This window comes from Chelmon rostratus, chromosome 9 (genome assembly GCF_017976325.1).
Source record: "Chelmon rostratus isolate fCheRos1 chromosome 9, fCheRos1.pri, whole genome shotgun sequence".
NCBI lineage: Eukaryota > Metazoa > Chordata > Actinopteri > Chaetodontiformes > Chaetodontidae > Chelmon > Chelmon rostratus.
The window spans coordinates 21,600,473-21,625,757 of NC_055666.1; the positions used below are offsets into that span (position 1 = coordinate 21,600,473).

The following is a 25,285-nucleotide window of genomic DNA, read 5'->3' on the forward strand; positions in this document are numbered from 1 at the left end:
CGCTCATGCCTGCTGGTGTCTGACTCCGTGAGGATGGACGGTGTGTCGTTGGGGTGAGTTGCTTGAGCGATGGGGATTATTTTGTTAAGCTGTGATCCACGCTGCTTCTGCATCTGTTGTATAACATTTAACCCCACATGATCCAACCGCCACAAATCCAACACAGACGGTACCAAGAGCTTTCTCCTAGCACACGAACTCAAGCTAGCCTTGTTGACTAGTTAGCTTCGGTAAGTTAGCTAGCGTCGTTGGCTGCCCAGCTGGAGCAGTTACGTTGCTATCCAAACTCCAAGTTAACATGTAGACATTTGGAAACTGGCATAAAGTCGATGCTTGTAGACAGTGAGCTGAATGTGGACTGGCTCGCAAAAGTGTTTTTTTTCACTCAGTGATTTATGGCAGGTAACGGCAGCTATCATAAGCTTGTGTTAGCAATGAAGTTAAATGATTAGCAATGCTAAGAGCTAGCCAGCCTGCCAACTTGACGCTCAACAAACTCAAAGCAAACATCATTTTTGGTTGAACTCTATGATCTTTGGACAAAAATGAGGCTAGCTCTCTATAAACCGTCAGAGTCATGAATGTACACTGATTCGTTTACAGATTTGTGCTGTTGTGTCTTGAAAGAACATAATCTGTGGCTTGTAAGTACTGCATCGTTATGTCTTCACAGTTTTTGAGTCGCCTGTGGAGAAAATATGGGCCATTATAATAAGTCAAGACAACATACAGTACTGTACATACACAATATAATCCATTTTCTTACTTAACAGTGTGGAGCATTTAAAACCAAGCAATCGCCCCGTTAGATCAGGTGTGGGTGATGTCACATTTTTGTTTACTTCCTGCCACCTGTTCTCAGGTGAGTGCAGGTCTGCAGGTTGGATTCAAAACTTGATGTACATGCTGTCAATGGTGTTCTCTCATGTTTGGATTCCACATGGCTTAGACCACACAGCGACTTTTCTTCAGCCTGGTCTATAAAACTTTTGGTTTAGGGTTATAAGTAATGATGATTTTCATTGTCGACTAATCTGTCAGTTATTTTCTCTATTCATTGATTAGTAGTTTGGTCCAGGAAATGTCAGATAATGGTTGTTGATTAATCATTGCAGATCTGATTTAATTAACAGGAAATATTTTTGTTTTTCCACACTTGTTTGAGTAGTGTGAGGAGGGCATAAAGCATAAGGTTGGCAGCATTCTGTATTTTTCTTATTGTCAACTAATCCCATGATAAGACTTAAATGACCTGTCCCAGTCAGTAAAAATGTCTCTGTAGGAGAAACCTGGTATAGCTCATTCCTCTGTGCCATGGAAATCATAGTTGCTCAGAAACATGTCAGTGAGCCACATTGTTGCACTGGGTGACATGTTTTCTCATTACCGCAAACACAACTGCTGTAGTTTATTTTGAATGAGTCCCATATACGCCATCCTGTTGCTGTACATTCTCAGTGCAGTTCCAAATGTGCATGAATCCATGGCCGAAAATAGGGCCATATTTCATGCAAGCCATGCACTGATTCAACCTTTTCTCTCCAGTGCTGATTCCAATAACTCAAATCATGGATTTCTGCAATATTGAGTATCGGGATGATACCAGTGCTAATTCTTTTTTCTCTTTTTTTCCATAAAAACCTCAATGCATCTCATTGGAATAATTTTTATGAGGCAATAAAACTGCTGTGACTGAATAAATGCAACCGAGGAAACAGTGAATTTTACAATGACAAAGAGAAATGGTATGTAATTTCGATTGGACCTGTCGGTTTGGACCTGATGGATACCAATATCAATCCAGCATATTGGAATGGTGCCTCTACAGTAACAATATATATTGTCATATAGTCAATTTTCTGAAATTCAGTTGAGATCCTGTAGATACCGGAAAAATTTGTCTAATCCTGTGACCAAACGTGACAAATTAAGCTTCTAACTCATACTGTTGCAACTTCAAACAGACCTATAGATCCAATATTGCCTTAAATCAGGCCTGTTCATTGATTTGCAGCATTCCCCAGAATGGTTTGATACAGCCAGAGATATGAACAGGACAGACATCCTGGTACATACTGCACAGAAAAATCTCAGTCATTCCCAGTTTCTTGAACATTTCCAAACTTTTGTGTACTGTCCCTCCACTCTCAGCCTGCTTTGTCCTCTTTTTAATTGTAAGCTTTTCGAGAAAGTGCTTTTAGTATCCCCCCAAAAAATGCTCTTTTAGTCATGTAAAAATATCAAACAGTAGAGTCGAAATGATTCGTTGATAGACAGAAAATTCAGCTGCAGCAATTTAAGTAATCAAAGAATATGAGTAATGAGTCATTAAAAAATCTCTGTATAAAATGTATTTATAAGACATGAATGTCCTAGTTTTATCTCAGTCTTTTATCATAGCAATGTAATATTTGTAGAAAACTTAATATGGTATGTTATTGGCTGGACAAAATGAAGCATCTGAAACATCGCTTTGGGCTCTGGAACATTATGACGGGCATTTTGCATTTACTGACATTTTATGGACTAAACGCTTAATTGATGAATCAAGAAAATAATCAGAGTACTCAGTAATAAAAGTAATTGTTAGTCGCAGTCGTAGACACAAGTTGCGCAACTCTGCTCGTGTTTGAAAGGAAGTGAGACAGATGTTAAACCCCTATGTAATATTTTACTTGAGAAAAATCCACACTAGATTGAAAAGAACTAAAAAAGAAAAGATCAAATCCTGACTGTGCAGGCCATACTGTGCGACGGCATCTGGGTTCCATGACAACCAAAGCAGATTACCATGAAGAACCAAGGATTATTAAAGGAGGATGGGTCAATGGCGTCATACAAGCATTCAGAAATAGCTTGCACTGGCAGACAGTGAGACATGCTCAGAGACTGCCCCTCTTATGTTTCAACTGGGGAATAACTGAAGCAGAGAACATTTACTGAGCAGCCTTTTCTGTGGGGTAGCACAGTATTGACAACGGTGACAAAACAAGCACGTTTAAAGAACATAATTAATTTTACCACTGTTATCCAGTATAGTGTCCCCGTCCCATCCTCTTTCTATAACCTTAGAGATGAACTAACTACCTGTCGGGTCAACATTTATCTCCAATGATCCAGACACTGCCTCTCATGTCTCACCAGTCTGGTGGCCACACCGGCCTCACCACGTCCGAACTGCACCACGGATTCAGAGGAGGACACGGTGAATGGAGGGATGCACACCTTCAACCAGACGCACATGAGGAAGGCTTTCCAGCTCATGAACGACCTGAGGAGGTGTGATGCTGGCAGTGTTGTTTGCTACAGTAACTGCTCTCACCTAAAAACAAGACATGCAATGTATAGAAGCTCAGAGGTTGATGATTGTATGCGTAATAGTGTGGTAGATATTCGGATTTATTTGACAACAATAAAGGTAAATACAAGGCTGCAATCACCCAGTCCTATATGCATTTGAAAAAGATTGTCAAGTTAGACGAGACAGGTTAGGATTAGTATGCCACAGAAAGTGATATTTAAACACTGAATCACCAACTGAATTAAATTCATATTTTCCATAGGAAATTTTAAGTAACACCTTTTAGACTTGCCACCTTAAATTGCACATTTGCTGGCAGCCGTCCTGTCTAAGATGCCCCCTGTCCTGGCTCCTCTATGCACATTTATTTTTAACACAGCCGTGACCACACTTGAATAAATAATATCAGAATTATCACCTTCCTCTCACTCGCTGTTACTCTTCATACTTCAGTAAAAAGATGCTGTGTGACGTCCAGCTGGTGGCGGGGAGCGTCGAAGTGCCAGCTCACAGGGTGGTCCTGGCATCCTGTAGCCCCTACTTCTGTGCCATGTTCACAGGTACGCACACACATTGTTGTTTGCTTGGCATCATGTCGTGATGTGTGTGTGCGTGTGTGCTGAACTGTGTGATTTCACAGGTGACATGAGTGAGAGCAAAGCCCATCAGGTGGAGATCAGGGAGGTGGATGGACAGACCCTGAGAAAGCTGGTGGACTACATCTACACAGCTGAGATCGAGGTCACAGAGGACAACGTGCAGGTGAGAGTGTGTTTTAAAGAGTGTGTTTTTGAAGGGGTAGAGCAAGGAGGAAGGGAGTGAGAATGAGTGAAAAAGTGTTTTCCTGTTTTTACATTTTTTCTTCTGTTGTGGTGGCTTTCACCTCAGTTTGAACTCTAGTTTTGCTTTAAAAACATTTACTCATTTATATTAACAGCAGTAACAGAATTAGAGGGATAATAAAAAAAACTCTTCTCATCATATATCCCACAAGGCTTTTTGTGTCTTAGCATGTTGCCCTCTCAGCACTTGCTCTCCTTTGTTGGAGGGTTCAGTATAAAAGTTTTAGTTCAGAACACGAGCTCACAGTGTTTTACAGATTTACATTTTGGATAATCAAGTTGTCTCTACTCTACTCGCTGTTGTTTCCAGGAACTTTTGTCGATTTTGTTTTCCACCACAGATAGTAATCCCTCCAAAACTTGGCTTAAGTGATTGCTGTTGATTGGTTATTCAAAAACGCAGGTTCTGTGCAGGACGTCCTGGGTCGTTTGTGTGGAACCTCAACCAAGCCGATAAAAAAGAAAGTACCCACTGTGCCAGGTACTATCCAAAAAGGCAAAATAGCGAGTGGAGTGAAGCTGAGCCTCACTGTGTGATTGAAAAGACCTATTATAAAAACTTCCTTGTTGTGAAGAAGGAAACTAGTCTTCTCGCTGCTGTCTTGACCTTTTTCTGTGCCCAGGCCTTTGTTTTGAGCAAAAATCAGTAACAACACAATAAGCTGGTATTAAGCGCTAACAATGGACCACTGCAGGATTCGTAAGAGGGAAGCTTCTCAAAATCCTAATTTTCAAGAATTTCAGGGAGGTTTCCATAAGTTTCCATAAGCTCAGCTGTGCAGTGGATACAGCAGTTATTACAGTGGTTAAGCACATTTTTGATTTATATTCAGAACACCTTCGGTCTCATGTCTTGTGACTGTCAATGTGGAATGAACTTCCAGTTAAAAGAATACAACCAAAGCTAATATGTTTAAAAATGTAATTTGTGAAATCACTTATCCTTTACTTTTTTGAGCTCTACTCAAAGTAGACCTCAATAAATCCCCATTAACTCATTATTTTTCAGGCAGTTAAAACAGAAAAGGTTGATAAACGTGTTTTTATTTACTTTTTCATGATTTATAAGATGTCAGTGGTTTTGCTTTTCATAAGGGAATTTGTTCACTTTGGCTTTAACACTTTGGTTTACATTTCAGACTTGTCCAAAATGAACCTGCCTGAGGAGCAGACGTTAATTACAAGAGATGTAAGCGCTGGTAATGGTTGTGAGCTGTGCTTTGCCGTGAAAGCACTGGATCGAGACCATGTTTGTCTCAATGGCATTTACTCTTGGTAGCTGCATGGCTCTGGTGCAGGCTTGAATAAATGCAGCGGGATCAAGCTGCAGGCAGGATACTTCCTCTGATTATTAGCAACAGGAAGTGTGCATGGAGAGAAGCAGGAAATCCTCCCACTGTTAGCAGTGTGCCTGTCTGATTGGCTCACTCTTGAGTGTGTGTGTGTGTGTGCATGCATGTTTTGACTGTTGGCTCATGTTCAGTAAAAGGTCGCCTTTACTCTTAGTTTCTTGTGTGTTTTCCACTGTAAAATAGATGTGTTGTTTGTGGTGCCCTCATTCCTGTGTGTGTGTGTGTGTGTTAGGGTGTCACAGTGGGCCTGATGCTCCCTTTTTAGAAGACACGAGGCTTCAGGGCAGCTGTTCACAGAGAAAAGAGGAGACAGAAACGATACACAGCGGATGAGTGAGTGTGTAGACAGGAGGGTGTCAAGGCAGACCGAGACTGTGTCACTGACCTAGTTAGTTAATGTGTGGGGATGCTGCAAAGGGTATCTTTGCTCGCGTAATGCTTTCAACAGGACACTGTCTGTCTGTCTGTCTGACTGACAAGAGAAGCACCCCTCTCATTCATTGCAATGAGGTCGATGCATGGAGGGTGTCAACGCAGAGGGCTCCGGTTAAAGAAACATCACAACATGACGTCCTCTGGTGAGGTCCTGTGTTGGCCAACACATGCTGGCACCCATTCCCAGTCAGTTTCTTTCTAACATGAAGCCGGACTGTGTTTTTGTTGTTCATCTCACGATGTGGTATCGTGATAACTTTGCAGAGTTGCTAAATCCTGTGAGTGTTATAAACTGCTTTCCAGTGTTTTTGTGGCTGATAAGCCCTCGCACTCATGGATCTGTTACTCAGATTAGCCTCCTTGGATTGTATTTCATTGTCTCACCAGCACCTAAAGGACAGCAGGCTTCCATCAGCACAGCTCCACGCCTTGTTTTAAGCAGAGCTGGATTATGGCTGTCGGCCTAAGCAACAGTGACACAATCAGATATCTCAGTGCTTTTGACAAAATCAGTCTAAAGATAAATGTAGTAATAATGTGGCAATATGTTTTTCAGGATGATGATATGTTCCTCATCATATCAGTATTAGTATTTTTGCTTTTCTCGTGCTCGCAGGTGAAGTTGAATTTGGTGTGTTCTCAAGGACTGTTATATTGCAGCAAACACGTATCCCTGTGTCCATTGTGACTCAAAGTCTGTCCGCCTCATGATGTGAAGGCCAGATGGAGGAGCTTGCAGGGACGTGCGACAGTGAAACTGGAGAGCTGCGGCCAAAGAACACACCTAAAAAAAACCCTCACAATCAGCTACATTACACTGCAGACGCTGATGATGGTGTTTTTAGGTGTTGTAAATGAACAAAGCTGCATGGAAATTGCAACAAATTTGCTTGTTCAGCCAAGACACACTGCAGAGATCAAAGCCAAACCCAGGGCTTTGTTTTGCTTGCAAAGTCATATGCACAGTGGTTAATGTTTAGCTTGTTGGCCAGCCTGGTAACTGTTTGGCAGGTTGGTTGTGTGCCTGGTTTGTTAATTACCAAACTAACTGACCATCCAGCAACATTGTTGAAATGACAGAGAACAGATGTCGGGGTAAACTGACTTCCAGCTAGCGAACTAAATTGACTTTATGTGTGTGTCATCATTGCAGGTTCTGCTGCCAGCAGCCTCGCTCCTCCAGCTGATGGATGTTCGTCAGGTCTGTTGCGAGTTCCTGCAGTCTCAGCTTCACCCCACCAACTGTTTGGGCATCAGAGCGTTTGCTGACCTGCACACATGCACGCAGCTTCTCAACCAATCCCACGCGTACGCCGGTAAGCCTCTCGATGTTCACACCACAAATCGTGAGTCACCTTAGCCGCGGTGTGTGCGTATGTGGTATGTGATGGTGCTTTTATGTAATGTAATGCTGCCTAGTTTGACCAGAGTCACTCACAAGCAAGGATGGAGCGAGGTTCACCACTTTGTGAACATTGTATAAAAGAGATTAATGCATGGACTCAGGAACACTTAGTCAAAATGTTGTCCGTAAACAGAGTTCCTTTGCAAATGATTGCATTATGTTTTTATTTACGTTTATACAGAATCCCAACATTTTAGGAATCAGGGTTGTGTGTCTCAGAGCTCATTAGCTAAAATATTTAGTTTGTGTTGTGTGTAACCCTGCATGTTTGTGTCTCTCAGAGCAGCATTTCACTGAGGTGGTGCAGGGAGAGGAGTTTCTAGGCCTTTCTCTGCAGCAGGTATGCAGCCTCATCTCCAGTGACAAACTCACCGTTTCCACAGAGGAGAAGGTAACAGAGCACAATATACACCCACGCTTTCAGTCCTTTCATCAAAGCACTTTTCTTCTGGGTGAAAAGATGTGAGAATTATGTTCATATGGGATTTTCCAGATCTCATCTCTTAAAGTATTCCTCTTAAAGTTTTAGGGAAGATTTTTTACTTTCTAGTAAGGTTGGTTTTTGTTTTCGTGTCATGACAGTGTGTGTGAGCGTGTGTCTGGGTTGTCAGAGGGTCAGGTTTTGGCTTTGGGTGTGGTGAAAGCGGTGGTGTTGGTGTGGGTTGTTAAAATGGTACGACACATGGCGGCAGTGGCTGTGGCAGATTCACTCTGCAGCTCTTCTTGCTTGTGAACTCCCTCCAGCTCTCTGATGAAGCTCTCTGATGAAGGTCTCTGTGTTGTTATTGCAAGAAGCTCCTGCAACTTTTTGATACACTGCAGTAAAAGGGGAAATGATTAGACAAATCTCTGTACTAAATAGAGGGAGCTGACAAATATTTATGGCTGTACTATAGGCATGTGTCATCATAGTACTCCCAATGCCTGATTAGCTCACCTTGGAAGCGAGCGTATTGCAGATGATGGAGTGTCTGTCTGCTGTTAGCCTGTCAACAGGAAGAGTCTGAGAGAGCATCTGTGTGTCATCCTGCTGTCATAGCAGCAGCAGCAGCAGTCAAGGTGACAGCTGCCTCAGTCAGACAGAGACACAGAGGAAGCTGTCACACTATGTATTCATATTGTGTATATATGCATCTGGAGAAACAATCGGTCACCTTGTCACACCAGATCCATGGAAATTAACCCAAAAATAGTTCTTTTTTATTGCATTACATATATAAGGTGGTTATTTAGGTGAAACCACATGCAAACGAACAGCGAACAGCTCCTTATTTCATCAGCTGACGTGGCATTGTAGCCGTTGTGCCCCTGGTTTGTGCACATTTGTATGTATATATTTTGTTTTATTTTATGTAGTTTTTTTGGCCAAGTGAGAGACGCCGTAGCTGACACAATGTCCTGATATATCTGACTCCGAGTTGTTGAAGTGAATGGGTTTTTCCCATTTGGATGCTCCTAATTACAGTCTACAGTATTTTGTGAACTCAACATAAGGCTGTGGTATGGCTCAAATCCAGAAATGAATGGACGAAGTAGGATGTGTATTTTGTGACAAGAGAGTAGAAACTGCATTATTTTTTATCTAACTACATTATAAGTAACACTCTTTTCTTTATTATTGTGCTGCATTATATTACATATATTCATGTGGCTCCTTTGGCCTGTGTGAATCTTAAGTGGACAGACCTCACACTGTATGTGCGTAAAGGGTTTCCAGTTTGCACCCTGGAAGAGTCTGGAGAGTCGTTGAGTAATGGTCCTCTTTCCCTTAACTACTGTCATTGTTGTCCCTTTGTGCACAGCAGGAGGGGCACTCAGCCCCTCGTTTGCACGAGTGGAGCTGCTCCACAGGCCAGCAGGAGACGATCAAGTGTGAATGTGTAAATCAATGAATTTGAGTAGATTTTAGGTTAAAAAAGAACAAAGGTCTGCCACCTCTCTGCTCACATCCTGCTGGGAGCAAGCGATGATGACTTTTTCACTATGAAAGAACACAGCATATACTGCTTTAACAATGCAGTTCACACAATCAGTGAGTTAAATCAGCAAAATTGTTGGACGTGTCAGATCATCTCAAAGTGTGTGAAAGTCTCTCTCTCCAAACCTGTCCCACATTGGAACTGGCAGTGGGAGGTAAGACGGTTTGGCTAAAGTGTAAAGCTTGTCGTTTCCTCTCAGTTTTGGCCTTGCATCCCCAATATACCAACATTATCACACACACACACACAGTACTGAAATTAGCAAGTCATTCTATTTTTAAGTCAAATTAGGACAAAGAAAAGCAAAAAAGCACTCTGTATATGAAATGAATTCACTCCCCGTCTGTATTTTTTGTCTCTGTCATGTTTTCTCTCCATCTCTTGCTCTCCATCTCTTAGGTGTTTGAGGCTATGATAGCTTGGATCAAGCACGATAAACCAGCTCGTCTGGAGTACATGCCCAAACTGATGGAGCATGTCAGACTTCCACTACTGTCCAGGGATTACCTGGTGCAGGTAAAGAAAATCTCTGCTCCGCTCTGCATTTTCACCACTCGCTTCCCTCATTCCACATCCCCCATTGTTGTGCACTTTGCTCATATAAAATATGTTGCTAGCAGGGCTGTACGTTCATTTTTTTGCACACAAAAGTGGAGCATGAGTAAAAAACGCCTGTTACCGTCTCTAAAGACAACCATAAGTAGTGCAGTTCATCACTTAAGCAGGCAATCGACTGGCAAAGGACATTAATGCTGCATACTGGACACCATCCAAATCAAAATTTAACAACCAAAAGCATGAATTTGCAACTAAACATGATGGTAAACTCTCATTCATATCTGGACAAAGTAGGTCGGGAGGCAACTGGATTACTTTTCCAGTCATCCAAGAAGGTTAAGAATAAATGAAATGTCAGTTTCACCTCAATACACCACAGTGCCTGCACTGAAATTAACATTGAGTGTGGCTAATATTTTTTGTGTGAGCTGGGTGGATATGGTTATAATCCACTGTTTGCTCTTGTGTGTATTGTACATTGCTCACAATGTTCTGTAGCCCATTGATCCCCAACCCGTGGGCCGCGGCACACTAGTGGGCTGTTGGTCATTTGGTACTGGGCCGCACAGAAAGAAAAAAATAATTTCCATTATTTTGTTTTTTCACATAATTTGTTTGATTTATTTTTCGAGTCTTAATGACGTTTTATTTTGAAAAGTGGCCGGATTCTGTCTTCTGCTCTCCGTCTCGCTTGACGACACCATAAGTCACGTGATATATCCCGCTAAATTAAATCCCAAGCTAACAAAATGAACAACAAACAAAGTTCTTTAGAAAAATTTTTTGCAAAGGGGAAATGGTCCAATGAAGGGACGGAAGAGGAACCGACACCTGCTAAAAAAGGGAAAGATCAGGAATCCTTTTTAAAATATGGATTTATTGCTACCGGAATTTTTAACTGTACACAGTACAGAATAATATATACATCCATCTAATGAATGCATTAGTGAGAAAAGCGATGCAATTTTATTTTGAAATGTATCACGTGATTTCCCGTACTGACAGTGGAGGTGCCTGACAGTGCCAGTCTGCAGCCAGGTCCTCTTGACATGTTTAAAAAGTGGATTTGCATTCATTATTATTGTTGTTATTATTATTATTATTATTAAAGAGAAAATACCACAGTTTTTAATGCCAATCTTATCATTTTATTTTGTTTTTATCTGCTACACCTTTAGACTGGGCCGTGAAAATATTGTCAGACATTAAACTGGGCCATGGTACAGAAAAGGTTGGGGACCACTGCTGTAGCCCACTGCCACAATGGGTTACAATCAGCCTTTTCCAGTATGATAGTTTCTGAATCATGTAATCATGTAGGGGATTAGAGAAACTGCATTTCCCCAGGTGCATCTCTCTGCCATGTATACAAGAAACAGGGTTTCTAATCTGCTTTTTGCAAGTATGCATGTGCATGTGACAGGAAGTATCAGCAGAGTGACTGGATGAAAAGAGAGACCATGACAGCAATTCTTTCTATTTTAAATTACTCCGAAGTCTAACTAAAACTGAAACTTCACAGAGTATCTTCTACGATGGCTGAACATTTGTTAAATTCAGACACAGACAGAAAAAAAGCCAGTCAGTGGTCTCTTCTGTCCCTGCTACAGTTAAAATGCATCGCTGCAGGGCAGGAATTTGGTTACTGACTGGCTGCATGTGTGCACAGGTGTACAGTAACAGGTGACTGCAGTGCATGTAAACGCGTTCTCCACTTACCCACCTCACGTTCTTACTCAAGTGTAAATATAAATTCACTGTATGAGAGTCCTGTGCCATTTTTGTTTGGTCAGTGAAGGTGAACTGTCCCGAAATGCGGTGCCTGTTTCAGATTGTCGAGGAAGAGGCTTTGATAAAGAACAACAACACCTGCAAAGATTTTCTCATAGAAGCAATGAAGTATCACCTGCTTCCAGCTGAGCAGCGGCACCTCATCAAGACAGACAGGACCCGACCACGAACTCCCATCAGCATCCCAAAAGTACCCGCGCACACTCTCCACCACACACACATTTAACTTGTACATAGCAGCTATATGTTTAGCTATATTTTTTCTTTTGAGAACATACGTAATTCAGATGGCTAACATTGACTGTGTGCATGTGCAGGTGATGATTGTGGTGGGCGGTCAGGCTCCTAAGGCGATCCGCAGCGTGGAGTGTTACGACTTCCAGGAGGATCGATGGTACCAAGTAGCCGACCTTCCTTCAAGACGCTGCCGGGCAGGTCAGCCTGAGATTTGTCTGAAGTTTCTACGTCAAATCTGACTGCAGTTTCGTGTGATTATTGTAGCGTTTACCACCTGTCGTGCTTCACTCTTATCCGGACACTGGAAATAACCCCTGCTTGAATACACATTAGCCGTGTTTCTGTCAGCGTATTTTGCTTTGCGAAAGATTATTAAAAAAGTTGACAGCAAAATTTGAAGAAAACATCCTCAACCTCTTTTTTGAGGTTTATTGGTGGTTGATAAACAGCTGGTTCTGTTTCCACTTCTTGACCTGTACTTCTTCTACTCCTTTTTATTACAGCCATGCAAAACTTCGCTTCAAATCAGTTGATGGAAATGTGCCTAATTCTATTTTATTTATTTATTTATTTATTTTTTGCCCAAAGTTTGCTTCACATTTGCCTGATAATTACAAGGAAACACTGCTATTCTGGATTTTTGTGTCTGCAGTTTGTCAGACACTTCCTGAGTTTCCTGACTCCTGATTTGATTTATCAACCTCAAGTAGGCAGCCCTCGTGTTTAGTCTGTTTAGTTGAATACACAATTACATGAACGCTTCACAGCATAATTCAACAACACCACAAAATCCAACCTTCCAGCATTTGAAGATATAAGACAGTTTTCAAGTCGTGATTGTGAGTAAACATTTAGATGTAACATTATTAAAGTGTTCAAGAATTTTGTACATTAACATGCCAGCGAGGTATGATGTATAATGTCTTAAGTCTAATGCATGATTCCATTCATGCATTAAAAGCTGATGACGGCATGTCCCTGAATGCACCGGTAATTGTTGCACCTGCTTTACCAAACAGCAGTAAGACAGGTTTGGATTATCTGCGTTATGAGATTCAAGCCTCTGCAAGCTGAAACTGAAATGAGTTGAAACTGTTTGAAAGGTGGGAAACTAATCTGAAATCTGAGCAATGAGACTGTGGTTGGACAAGAACATATTGACAAAGCTGTCAAAAAAATAATGATTATATCCTTAACTTGGCCTTTACACTTTTTCATCCTGTGTGTGTCCAGGTGTGGTTTCCATGGCAGGGCGTGTGTATGCAGTCGGGGGCTTCAACAGCTCACTGCGGGAGCGAACAGTGGACGTGTACGACGGAGGGAGGGACCAGTGGAGCGCGGTGGCGAGCATGCAGGAGAGACGCAGTACACTGGGAGCTGCTGTGTTGGCAGATTTGCTTTACGCTGTGGGGGGCTTTAACGGAAGTATAGGTACACACACCTAAAGACACACACACTGAAAGGCAGTGCATTGCAAGCAAAGTAGTTATTAGTAGCAGATTTAGACTTTATTTCTGGTCTCCTGTAAAGAAAAAAAAAAAAATTCCTCCTACACTGGTCTGGGAAAAAAACATTAAAGTAGAGCAAAGTTTTAGAAATCATCGGAAAATGCTCTGAATTTTTGACAACTAGTCTTTTCACGTATTTGTACGATTGTTTTGTGAAGAAGTTGGTTTCAGTCACAGCTTCTGTAAAAATATTAGTTGTATTATTCAGCATTTTGTGCAAGCTGGGAAATCTAAAGGCTTCCTATTGAGGCCTTGATTACATCAGGTAAATTATTTGGGCTGAAAAAAGCTGTATTAGAGATAAACATGCTGTCAGCACTACTTGTGTATACTGGCATCTCAAAATGCCAGTGAATGTAGAGATAAGGTTGCTAATCCATCAAGTTGGTCTTAAAATTTTCACTCTGTATTGTCTTCTTCTGTTCTTCACATGGGGCGGTTAGCATTAGCATTAGCAATAGTTAAATGGTAGCATCGGTACGGGTCACTACCTGGAGCATCTCTGGGTCAGTTGAACGTGGCAGTGCTGTTTGGATTGTGTAGGAGCAGTGTGAACTGGCACTGGGGGGGTGACTCTGGGACGCCGGAGTTCACCGCCTAGCCTCCTGGAGGTGTAGTGGGACTAAGTAGGCGAAAATATACATTCAGTGAAAACATGTGAAAAGGTCAAACAGAAGTAAAGGTGTGTGAGGAGCACGTCCAGGATGGATGAGGGGTGAAAAAAGGCGAAAGACCTGCTGTCAGAGAGCAAAATGCTGATGTAGTTACACCGTCTCTGTTTTTCAAACCTATTTTTTCCCATCTGGCTCAGTGTCATTATCTGGATGATTACCACAGGAGGGTGAGCAGAATTTAAGCACAACTGCCTACTCACAGTGTTAACAGTAAACACAGGAGACATAGAAGCCATTTGCTTCTTTTAACACGTCTACCAGCTGGGTGCAAACACACCCAAACACCTACAGACGCATCAACACACACACACACACACACACACACACACACACACACGCGCAGTCTTATCCGAACCTGTTTTGTTAATCTGCCACTGTTTGTGCTCGTTTCTCTTTTGTCTCTTTCTCTCTGTGTATCAGGGTTGTCCACAGTAGAAGCCTTCAGTTATAAAAGCAATGAGTGGATGTATGTAGCCTCCATGAACACGCGACGCAGCAGTGTGGGCGTCGGGGTGGTCGACGGTAAGACAGAAGTGTGTGTGACCTGGGTTACATCATATGTCGCTCCGATGAAAAGCCGAAATTCAGATGTCACCTATTTTAACGCCCGCGTGTGTGTCTACAGGTAAGTTGTATGCTGTAGGAGGCTATGATGGAGCATCTCGCCAGTGTCTCAGTACGGTGGAAGAGTACGACCCCGTCAGTGATCAGTGGTGCTACGTGGCTGACATGAGCACACGGCGCAGTGGAGCAGGTACACACACATATAACACACACAGGGAGCAGCAAAACAAAACACAACAATACAGCTTTTACTCTAACTAGTGGTTCTTTGGAAGAGGTGGCACATGTTCTCACACTGGAAATAATCATTTTAAATTCTTTATATTATTTTAGGTTATTTGTGGTTGTCTGTACCAGCTGCAATGTGTGTCAGCCTGGTGCGGGTCCGATATATAGATCAAGATTAGCCCCAGTTGATTGGAGTAAGCCTTACAGAGACAGTACATACTGTGTCATAGTTAATGATGCAGTGTTGAGCTTCTGCCAACAGGGTGCTATGGAGCAACAGCACCACCCAGTGGACGTTGTCTGCAATTGAACAAGCAAAATTTCTAGAAAGAACACAACTATTGCAAGTTGTTACTGTGCGACAAATGAGTGTGCTCCCGTTGACAACATGGAGAAAACCTCCACCCTCTTGCTTGCAAAAAAATCCAGTTTTACAAATTAAAATCTTAGTTCTGATTTCATGACATCACTACGATACAGTCATTTGTGCTCACACTGATATTTCTCTGTGTGTGTGTGTCTCTCTTTTTATTTATTTGTCTATTATCTGTGCATATGTTCAGGTGTGGGTGTGTTGGGTGGTCAGCTGTATGCAGCAGGAGGACATGACGGTCCTCTGGTGAGGAAGAGCGTTGAGGTGTACGACCCACAGACCAACACCTGGAGGCTGGTCTGTGACATGAACATGTGCCGACGAAACGCAGGTCAGATGACACTCAGCATCCATCACCCTGTTCTTACACATATGTAGACTGTGGAGCTGTTAGCAGTTTAAGAGACATCAAAATGGTCTTCCATTAGTTACATGATCACCTGTAAATATCTAGTCAGCAGTCATTCTTTAGGCAACAGAAGAGAAGGTGCATGTGTTCTATGAGAAAGAAAATATGTTACCTGGATGTTGTTCAGAGTTTTGGAACCACGCAGATCTCGGAAAATACATTTCTTTGTCACAATGAGCACACGATTGCACATTTTTTATTTTCTTCACATGCCGTAATACTTACTGTGAGCATATATATTAGGATTTGTCAGAGTTGTTAAATATGTACATCTCTGTCCTTAAGGTGTCTGTGCCATTAATGGGCTGCTGTACGTGATTGGCGGGGACGACGGGTCCTGTAACCTCTCCTCCGTAGAGTTTTACAACCCAGCCACAGACAAGTGGAGCCTCATTCCCACCAACATGAGCAATGGACGCAGCTATGCTGGTGAGTCTAATCACAACATACAGAGAAAAATGATTCTCAAACATACAGTCGAGAGAAATACTTGAGTCTTCACATTTTACCCGTTTAAGTAGCTGTTTCTCTCATCCTGTCTTTTTATTTTCTCACTCCTACAGGAGTCGCAGTGATTGACAAGCCATTATGACTAGAAGCCTCCCACAGCATCAGCTCTGCGTCAGCAGCCGGTTTCACGGAGACTCTCACTGACGTCTGAAGCTCACCAGGAAAACGGAGACGTAACGCCTGAGATAAAACACTGTCCAAATGGACGGGACGCCCTCAGCCCTCAGCTGACTTAACAATCAAGGATGCATCTGAGGAGTTTTTTGGCGGTAAACCACAGCCTGATTTTGTTGCTCTGTCCAAGCAATTTCCTTTAGTGAGATCCTGACTTTAAGGAGACTGTTGCACTGGAAAAGAAACAATAGTCACAGAATAGAGGGTTTATAAGAACTTTGTCTTGGTGAGTTTTTTTCAAATGCCAAGCACATAAGTGGCTGTATCAGCTGACATAAGACTCACTCAGACACTCATGCAGGAAAGACTTGGACTCTTGGAAAGAACTGACCCAGGTGGGCCAAACGGAGCAGAGTGCTTTAGAAGCTCTGTGGTGTAGCGGCAGCGTTCGTGTGATGGACTAAATCAAACCTGGGAGGTTTTATTTTTTATTATGAGACTTGCCACAGAATATAAATCAGCTCATGGCAACTTACTGCTCAGCTTGATTTTAAGTGATGAACCAGGTCGTTTGATCGCCATCGGCAGGTCCAGACAGCTGCAGCGTAACGGAGGTGTCGCGTGGAGTGTATTTGTTCTCAGCACGGAGGCCCGGACCTCGAGAGCCGCAAGATAATTTAAAGAATGTAGAAAACATCTTATATGCAAATCAGCTATCATATTTAATATTTTTGAGATTGTTTTTAAAGAGGTTAAAAATCCACTGCTGTGGCTTAAGACCCAGTCAGTTCGACACAGAAGGACCTGACTCGGCTGTCGACACACTACTGATGCACTGATCACTTGCACTGACTGATGCAGACCGGCAGGGTGGCCGTCTGACTCGCTGATTGGCCGGCCCGGATGTCTGCCCATCTTTCTGACCGACCAGCTGGATCGCTGACCTGCTGTCAGACAGACTGCCGCTCAGCTGTCCGTCTCTGTTACTGATCGTACTCGTGGGAGCATTTTAACGCACCGCTTAGAGGCCAATAATTTCATCCGAAATTGTAAAAAAAAAACAGTGCCAGCTCAGATGATCAGAATAATGCTGGAGTCACATGGTGTTTTTATCTCTTAGTGACAAGTTGAAATGATGAATTGTTTCTGTTCATTGTCAAAGGGAGTGTGTCAAAATGCACTGTAGAAACTGAACTGTTAAATTCTCATGTAAAGAAGCAGGTTCAAGATTTTCTATTTATTATTTGGGACGATTGATCGCACAGCATTTATTCATATCAACGTGAGGTTCTCATCTCTTTTCTCAGCCTTGTGTTACACTTGTGCTCTGCTCACATTCATTCAGATGATGGTGGGTGTATTTTAGGTGTAGTTATTCAGTTGCCTGACTGGTGCCATAGCTTTGACGAAAAGAGATTCAGAGAAGCTGTTGAACGAAAGGTCTCCTCAGCCAGCCTTTCACTTCTGCCTGCAGTCGTCCAAAAATCATGGAGTAACTGGATGCGATTAGCTGTCGTGGCAGAAAAGCGTACAAGATACTTCAAAGACCACACTGTTGTTTTTGTATGACATTAGTCCCATTCATTCAGATTGATTCATGTGTTTCTCGTGTCTTCCAGGAAGTTGGTTTCAGCTCATATGATTACGACATAAAACTCAAATTGGAGTGACTTGAAACGAGTGATCACTGTGAGGGAGTCTCCGGGCATGGACTCGAAGCTCAAACTGCTGCCTCTACAGACAGGACAGCTGAGTCAGAATCTGAAGCACACAGTTATAGCAACAGCAGCATTACGCCACGCTTCACGATGAAGACACGCTTCATGTTGAAACATTAGCGCGTGCCCCAAATTCCTAGAGCAAAACCCCAGATGCTGCTTTAAATGTTTTGACAGTTATCGTGGCGCAGTAATGCAGGTAAATGGCACGGGCTGTGTGGTGCGTTCATGTGTCTGCAAGTCCGAAGTGCATACTGCTAAAATTGCAGAGTCCACCTGAGCACAGCCGGCGTTGCAGCACGAGCAGGCACAAAATCTAAATCCAAAAGACAAACAACAGCAAACATGGAGTGATTCCTACCAAATTTGGCAGCAACACAAGTCCTGTGCTGTTCTTTGAAACCACTTCTGCATTCTTTCATTCACTTTTTACATTATGGACACTCAATACTTTCTCTGGTAAAGAAAAAGTTGTGGACACTAAAGCCTCATCTGCATTTTCTCTCACTGTTGACGATGTAGCGTTGAGTCAAAGGTGAAACATGGGGTTTTTTTTTATAGCAAAAAAAAATTAGCATACACATCACCAACACTGCTTTCTCATTCCATTGTGGTGATTTTGGAGGGCACTGCATGGAGCATAAATTGCACACTGAGAATTCAACACTTAAACGAAATGACTGAAGGTAAATAAATGCACTAAGTAGCAAATAAGGGGTGATTTCAAGCACAGCTGTGGGTGTTGAAGCCTCCGATCAGCATCTGAACCTACCAGAGGGAAAGCTGCTTTTCTAAAAAAAAATCTATAATGTCTTAGCTGCATTACTGCTCCTTTAAAATAAGAACTACTCAGTTCACTTGCACGGGTCATCTATCTGAATCAAGGTCAAGTCTCTTGTTAGCTGATGTCCACATTGTTTTGAGTAAAACGGAAACCAATGACTGCCTGGATTGTAGGAAAAATGCATTTTCAGTCTAAACACAGTTATACTGACAATTATCAGTACGTTTTAAATAAATGCAGTTTGATGTTTGGGCTACAACATCCAAAAATCACATCAGTACATTTGAGGTTCAAAGTTCATTCTTGATCTTGGCAACAGGAACAGTGTCACCTCGAGGTCCATTTAGTCGCTGTGCTGGAGCTTTTGACCATATTACATGGCCCTCATTAGTAGCTTGAGTTTGCTGGATTGTGATGGATCAGCTGATGATTCTGAAGGACGTTTCATCCACGTTGACTTAAAAGTTGAATTCTGAACCCCAGCTGTTGAAGACTTGGTCGAAAGCTCCAGAAGACCCACTAAATGGACCTTGAAGTGCGATTTTGTCAAGAGGTATGGTCCTTGAGGTTTTCAGATGAATAATGTTCTTACAAAGCGCAGATGTTATATTTTTAATATCAGAAACTGTGGGTGTGTGAACTTGACAGTTAATATTGTGAGTATTGACGTGTGTGTGGGAAATCGTGGTTTGTGAAGTTGAAGCTTGTGCACTGTACTTACAGGTGATATGTAAACCTTCAGACTTGAAATATTAACACGAATACTAAGCAGGCTTACTTTGCAAAAAAAAACCGCTCTAAACCGACTTGTGCTGCTTTGTCTGAAATTGTAAAAATATGCATTTAGGATGTTTTATATGAAATGAACTTCCTGTTTCTCTCGCACAAAAGCTGACTTTGTGTTGAAAGGACAGAATGACATTGAAAACCGGGAGTTGGATTTGATTTTGACTCTCAGCTGAACAGGAGTTTAATGTGTCGTCTGTTCATTGTGAACCAGCTGCACAGCAGGGCCTTTGTGCGGATGTAAACAGAAGCAGTACGTTGACACAGATGGTTTACGTCGGCCTCCAGTGTCACGTTTTGGCATCTCTGATACACTTTTATGAAACACTTAAGAAAATGTTTGTTTGGAAAATATCAGTTAACAGTAGAGGAGTTTCATTACACAAACTAGAATCCACTGTTATGTGAAAGTACACCTGATTTGCCAGGTTAATGCTAGCACAAAATACAATAAAAATCATGGTGATATATGTTAACTGTGAATCCAATATGCACAACAATATTATAAATTAGCAGTGTTGGAAAGTAAAATACATTTTACTTAAGTAAAAGTTTGAGCTACTTGAGTATTTCCATTTTCTGCTACTTTATGCTTCTACTCCTCTACATTTCACAGGGGAATGTTGAATAATATACTTTTTACTCGACTACATTTATTTGACAACTGTACTTACTTGGCAGATTCACATTAATTTGACACAAAATATAACATACAAATAAATGATGATGTCTTCTCATAGGTTAAGATAAAAATTTTATTGAACCCAGGGGTAAATCCAGCTCTATGTAAACTCATTAAAATTAGCTCCACCTTTACCAGCCGCAATGTTAAAGCACACATTAATGCATTGATAATTATAATACAGCAATAATATATCCGCTGTTCTTACATGGGTCATTTTGCATAATGAATACTTATGTATTATACGTATATTTTGATGCTTGTACTTTTACTTGCAGCACTGTGGTATTGCTACTTTTATGTAAAAGATGTGACTACTTCTTCCGCCACTGGAAATCATAAATATTGAATTTTTATTATTGTAATCATTAGCTTTGGGTGATGATCAATGCCTGTCTAGTAAGCCCAATGCATCATATCATCAGTTTTGCAGCTGGGTGGAGGGAGTTTCAGTGGTCTCTATAAACAATGTCGTCAACAGTGGTGATGATTTTTTAATTCAGACTTTTCCTTCAGATTTAACACATTTAACACAACATTCAGCAGCACTGAGTAAGGAAGGAGACCCCGAGTCAGATCTATTCATTGTATAGGTGGTCTATTCAGTTTGCAAATGTCATCGCGATTTGTTTCATCAGATATAAAAATATTTAATAGGCTGAAGCACTCTGGGCGTGGTCTGCGATGCTTGATTGACAGGCGCAATTAGTCTAATTAGCAACTCGCCGACCTCTGTAGAGCTGAATAATGCAATGACTATGAGAGGAGAAACGTGTCCATTTGGCTCAATTTTTACACCATAAAAATACTAATAAACTTAATATCATGTTTGCATTCAGCAGTTGTTTCAGTCTGGACTGGACACAATAATGCAAACTAAAGGAGTTTCAGTGCAGAAAAGTTTATGGAGCTCAGCAACTGGTGAGTTTTTCCTATATTAATTCTGAATTGGAAGTGACACTGTATTCGTTCCCAGATACATGTTGTACTGTTGAAACTCAGGTTTGGTGTAGAGACGTTTGGAAATATGCTTTTGAGGTGCGAGTTTAATATTGTTAATCTGTGCACAGTAGCCAATTAGATGATTAGGCCCCTGCTGGCTAACATAAAAGTTATTGATGACACGTGTGATTTTCTTCTTTTGTGTTTGACATGGAAATGTTCTGTATTTTTGGTTTAAGCCAGCACCATAGAACAACCGCTTTTTCAGATAGTTGTACTTGAGTACGTACTTTATACTCTTACTTCACTACAATTCAAAAGGAACTGTTTATTAGTTGGGGTGAACTGCCGTAATATTGGACACCTAATCTCCATCGGGTGTAGACAGGTTCAACAATTAGGTGCACGCAAGAGCCATTTCCTGTATCTGTGTCACGTGGGTTTCGCCAATGCCCCGCCCCTGTAGCAGAGCAGCGGCGGGTCCTGAGTCCATTCATTCCAAAGGGGGAAGTGAACGTGAACACAGATTATGACCGATTCCTTCGCCCCAGAGTCACCGAAGTAAATATTTGACTGTTTTTCACAAGCCACACATCTGAATATTCTGACCGTGAAGTGGCACTTTCATACGTACAAACTGGGAGAAAATTAACTTCGAAACTGTCTCTGTTTCAGCAGTACATTCTCGCGAGTTTTAGACATTACAAATTCATAACGCTCGCGATAACCGAAGTGCATTTTGGGTTTAAGAGTAGAGTAGTAGTAACTGTATTATGTGATAAGGAAACTGAAAGCTTTTTTTTTTTTCAATAAAACTTTATTGAATGCTGAACAGAACAATACAGTTCAACAGAAAAGGGTTTTGCCAGGGGGCCACATACAAGTAAAGACAGTCTACAGAAAAATATTAAGAAGATTACACAAATGCACAGTCTTAACAGCCTTGGTGTTGGTTGAGTACTTAAGGGTCTGAATATACTGTTTGGTTTCATTCTTAAAAAAAATAAAACAGGGATTTTTATTTATATATCTGCATTTTTGAATATGATATTTAGATAAGAAAATGATAAGGCTGATTATATAATACTGTTTGCTTTTGGAAGGAATAAAATAAGTGAAACCAAACAGCACATTTTCAAAACAAAGAGTAAAACTATTCTCAATAAATGTAGAAATAAAATGACAAACATCTTTCCAGAAATTATTTGAAACAGGGCAAGACCAAAATAAATGAAAATTATCTTCAGGGCATTGTGAACAGAAAGAGCAGTTGGTATCAATATTTTTCTAAAACGCTGTAACGCTTTTAGAAGGATAAATTTTATGAATTAATTTAAAAGATGCTACTTTTATTTTGTTGTTAATCATATATTTGGTTGGTAAGATCCAGATTTTTTTTCCAATCAAGGTTAGGTAATAAATTATTCCAGTAAAATGTTATATAAGGAAGAGACACTATGTCCCTTTGAAACAAAGTACGTACAACACGATTGCTTTTCCGTGTCGTCGAGAAACAAATCCTGCCTACTTCGGCCTACTTTTTTGATGGATCAAGAGGCAAAGGGGCTGGTATCTGGTTCACTGAGCTTCTAAATAATAAAGAGACTCCAACAGGAATTGTCTTAATAATTATGTTAAATTCCTCAGCAGGGATTGAGATGTTGTATTTTAAAATAAAATCTTCATAAGTAAGTAATAGACCGTTGGAATCAAACAGCTGGTGAACCAGTAGTATATTATGAGAAAACCAGGCAGGGTAAAATAAGGATTTGTTGTTCCATATGTAATATCTGTGTGGAGAGAAGTTGTGTTTATATATTAAGGACCATGAAAGAAGCATCTGTTTATGGAAATCTGATAATTTCAATGGGATTTTTTCAATTTTATAGTTACACACTAAAAGAAAATGTAGGCCACCTACTTTAGAGAAAATAAAATTTGGTATAAAATTCCAAATTGAAGAAGGGTTTTTAATGAATTGCTTCAGCCAATTAATTTTGAAAGTATTGTTTAATGTTTGGAAGTCTAAAAAGTTGAGGCCACCTTTGTCATAAGTATTCATTATCACTGATTTTTTAATATAGTGAGTTTTATTTTTCCATACAAAGTTAAAGAGCATTTTGTCGATATTTTTTAAAATGTTTTTGTTGACACCAAGCGATAAAGCAGCGTAGGTGAGCCGGGATATGCCTTCAGCTTTAGTTAATAAGATTCTGCCCCTCAAAGTTAAATCCCTTTGCAGCCATTGATTAAGCTTTTTCTGAGTTTTGTCGATAACAGGGTTAAAATTTAAATCACATCTAGTTTTCCGATCTTTATTGATGAGTATGCCTAAATAGGTGACACAGTTTTTTACAGGTATGTTACATATAGAGGGGATATTACAAGTCTTGAGGGCGAGTAATTCACATTTATTAATGTTTAAACAAAGCCCGGAGGCAAGAGAGAAAGTGTTGACCACATCAATAGCAAGAGATATCTGACAGCTATTTTTTTTTAAAAAGTGTTGTATCATCGGCCAGCTGACTGATGAAAATTTCCTTGTCTGCTATTAGGATACCTTTCGGAAACTGAAAGCTTAGAACATGTATTTTTTAAGTTGTGAATCAGTACAATCCTTCTGAAGTGATATGCAGAGCTGCCTACAGTCCAAGAAAACTGACTTATCACCTGTGACATTGAAGTCAGACTGAACTTTATTCTCAACATAATGGTGTTACAGGAGAAGTAGAGAGCTCAAACAGCTCTTACGATGGCTGCCACTTACTAAGAAACAAAATAATGGTTTAAACACAACGGAATAGCAGCAGCATATCAGAACAAAATATTGGAATATGAACGAGTTTCGCCGCAGATTATGCGTTTGTAGAGGCTGCGCACGGATGCCCCGATTACTCGCATTATACGGATATACGCGCCGCTCCTCTGGGGCTAATTTCTTCAAAACGACTCCAAATGCCACCAAAGTTGTCTGGGTGAGTTAATGGTCGTATTTAATGCTACAAATAAGGTTCAGGTTGTAAAAAATGAATGTTATCCTTTTAAGAGTATACATTTATTGGAAATAAAACAATCCTGCTAATTTTTATAAATTGTTTATGATGTATTTGTTCATAAAACCTAAAATTTGGTGTAACTGTATACGCTATGTTTGTTATAGTCCTTCAGGAAACATGATTGGGACAGTGGGCCTATGATTGGCCTCATGTGGGGCAAAATGTGTGGTGGGGCCTGGATTTTGCAGTAACAATGGTTATTTAGAGGGTTTTATTCTTCCAGTGCATTGTTTTTGATATTTAAGGTGAATTATATTCAGTAATGGGGCGGCTGCATCAGTGTTAAAACGAGTTTTTTTGATTTCGCTTTAGGCTATCTGGCAAGACAAAGAGGCGTCTCTCAGCCCAAGCTGACGTCATGCAGGTCCCCCAGAGGAGAACCAGGGAAAGAGGGTCGTCCTGGAGATGACGGAGGGGCTCCAGGGGACCACAGTGATTTGTGATTTTCACCTCTTATGCACTGGCAGAGGAGCTTCTGTAAAGAAAAACCGCCCTGGTGGGTACAATCCAGAAGAGGAAGCCAGAGCTTCACCTGCAGCTGCTGCAGATAAAGCACAGAGCCCCCCGATCCTCCCTCTTTGCCTTCACACGCCGGTGTCTTAAGTACTGAAACGGGTGAAGAATGTGGTGCTCCTCAGCTCCAAGCACCACCAACCAGCTGTGAGTGACGCGGATCACTGGAAGCCAAAGATAATTACTGACTACAACAGCTGCAAAGGACGAGTCGACAACCTGGATAAGGTGCGTGCTGTTATTCATCAGTTACATACACACACACACACACACACTCATGTTTGAAATGATGCACTTGTCTGAGATATCTGGTACTTTTATTATTCAGGTTTTTTTTTTTCATTTTTAGAAAGAATGAATAATATATTTGTGTATGATGACTCATTAATTCTTGTGCAGGTTATTGGTACCTCCAGCTGTAGGAGGAGGACCTGTTGGTGACCTCTGGTTCTCTTCTACAAAGTCCTGGACGCCTCTGCCTACAATGCGTTTGTGCTGTGGATCCTTACTGGAACCAGAGTAGC

General features: G+C 41.2%; 1 protein-coding gene across 2 annotated transcripts; it reads left to right on the top strand.

Moving 5' to 3' along the window:
• klhl3 (kelch-like family member 3) lies at window positions 1–24,619 on the top strand. 2 transcript variants are annotated; one of them, XR_006007114.1, is made up of 16 exons: window positions 1–53; window positions 3,145–3,279; window positions 3,755–3,861; window positions 3,942–4,063; window positions 7,084–7,246; window positions 7,617–7,726; window positions 9,714–9,830; window positions 11,704–11,853; window positions 11,981–12,098; window positions 13,134–13,331; window positions 14,503–14,604; window positions 14,708–14,836; window positions 15,438–15,578; window positions 15,942–16,085; window positions 16,220–16,435; window positions 24,561–24,619. XR_006007114.1 is itself a non-coding variant. In XM_041944386.1 (15 exons), the coding sequence occupies exons 1-15, from the start codon at window positions 34–36 to the stop codon at window positions 16,246–16,248; spliced, it is 1,785 nt and encodes a 594-aa protein (XP_041800320.1). In that variant the 5' UTR covers window positions 1–33; the 3' UTR covers window positions 16,249–20,913. The 2 variants fall into 2 exon arrangements, 1 of the variants encoding a protein (XP_041800320.1); XM_041944386.1 differs by lacking the exon at window positions 24,561–24,619 and having other exon boundaries at window positions 16,220–20,913.
• The last annotated feature ends 666 nt before the right edge of the window (window positions 24,620–25,285 follow it).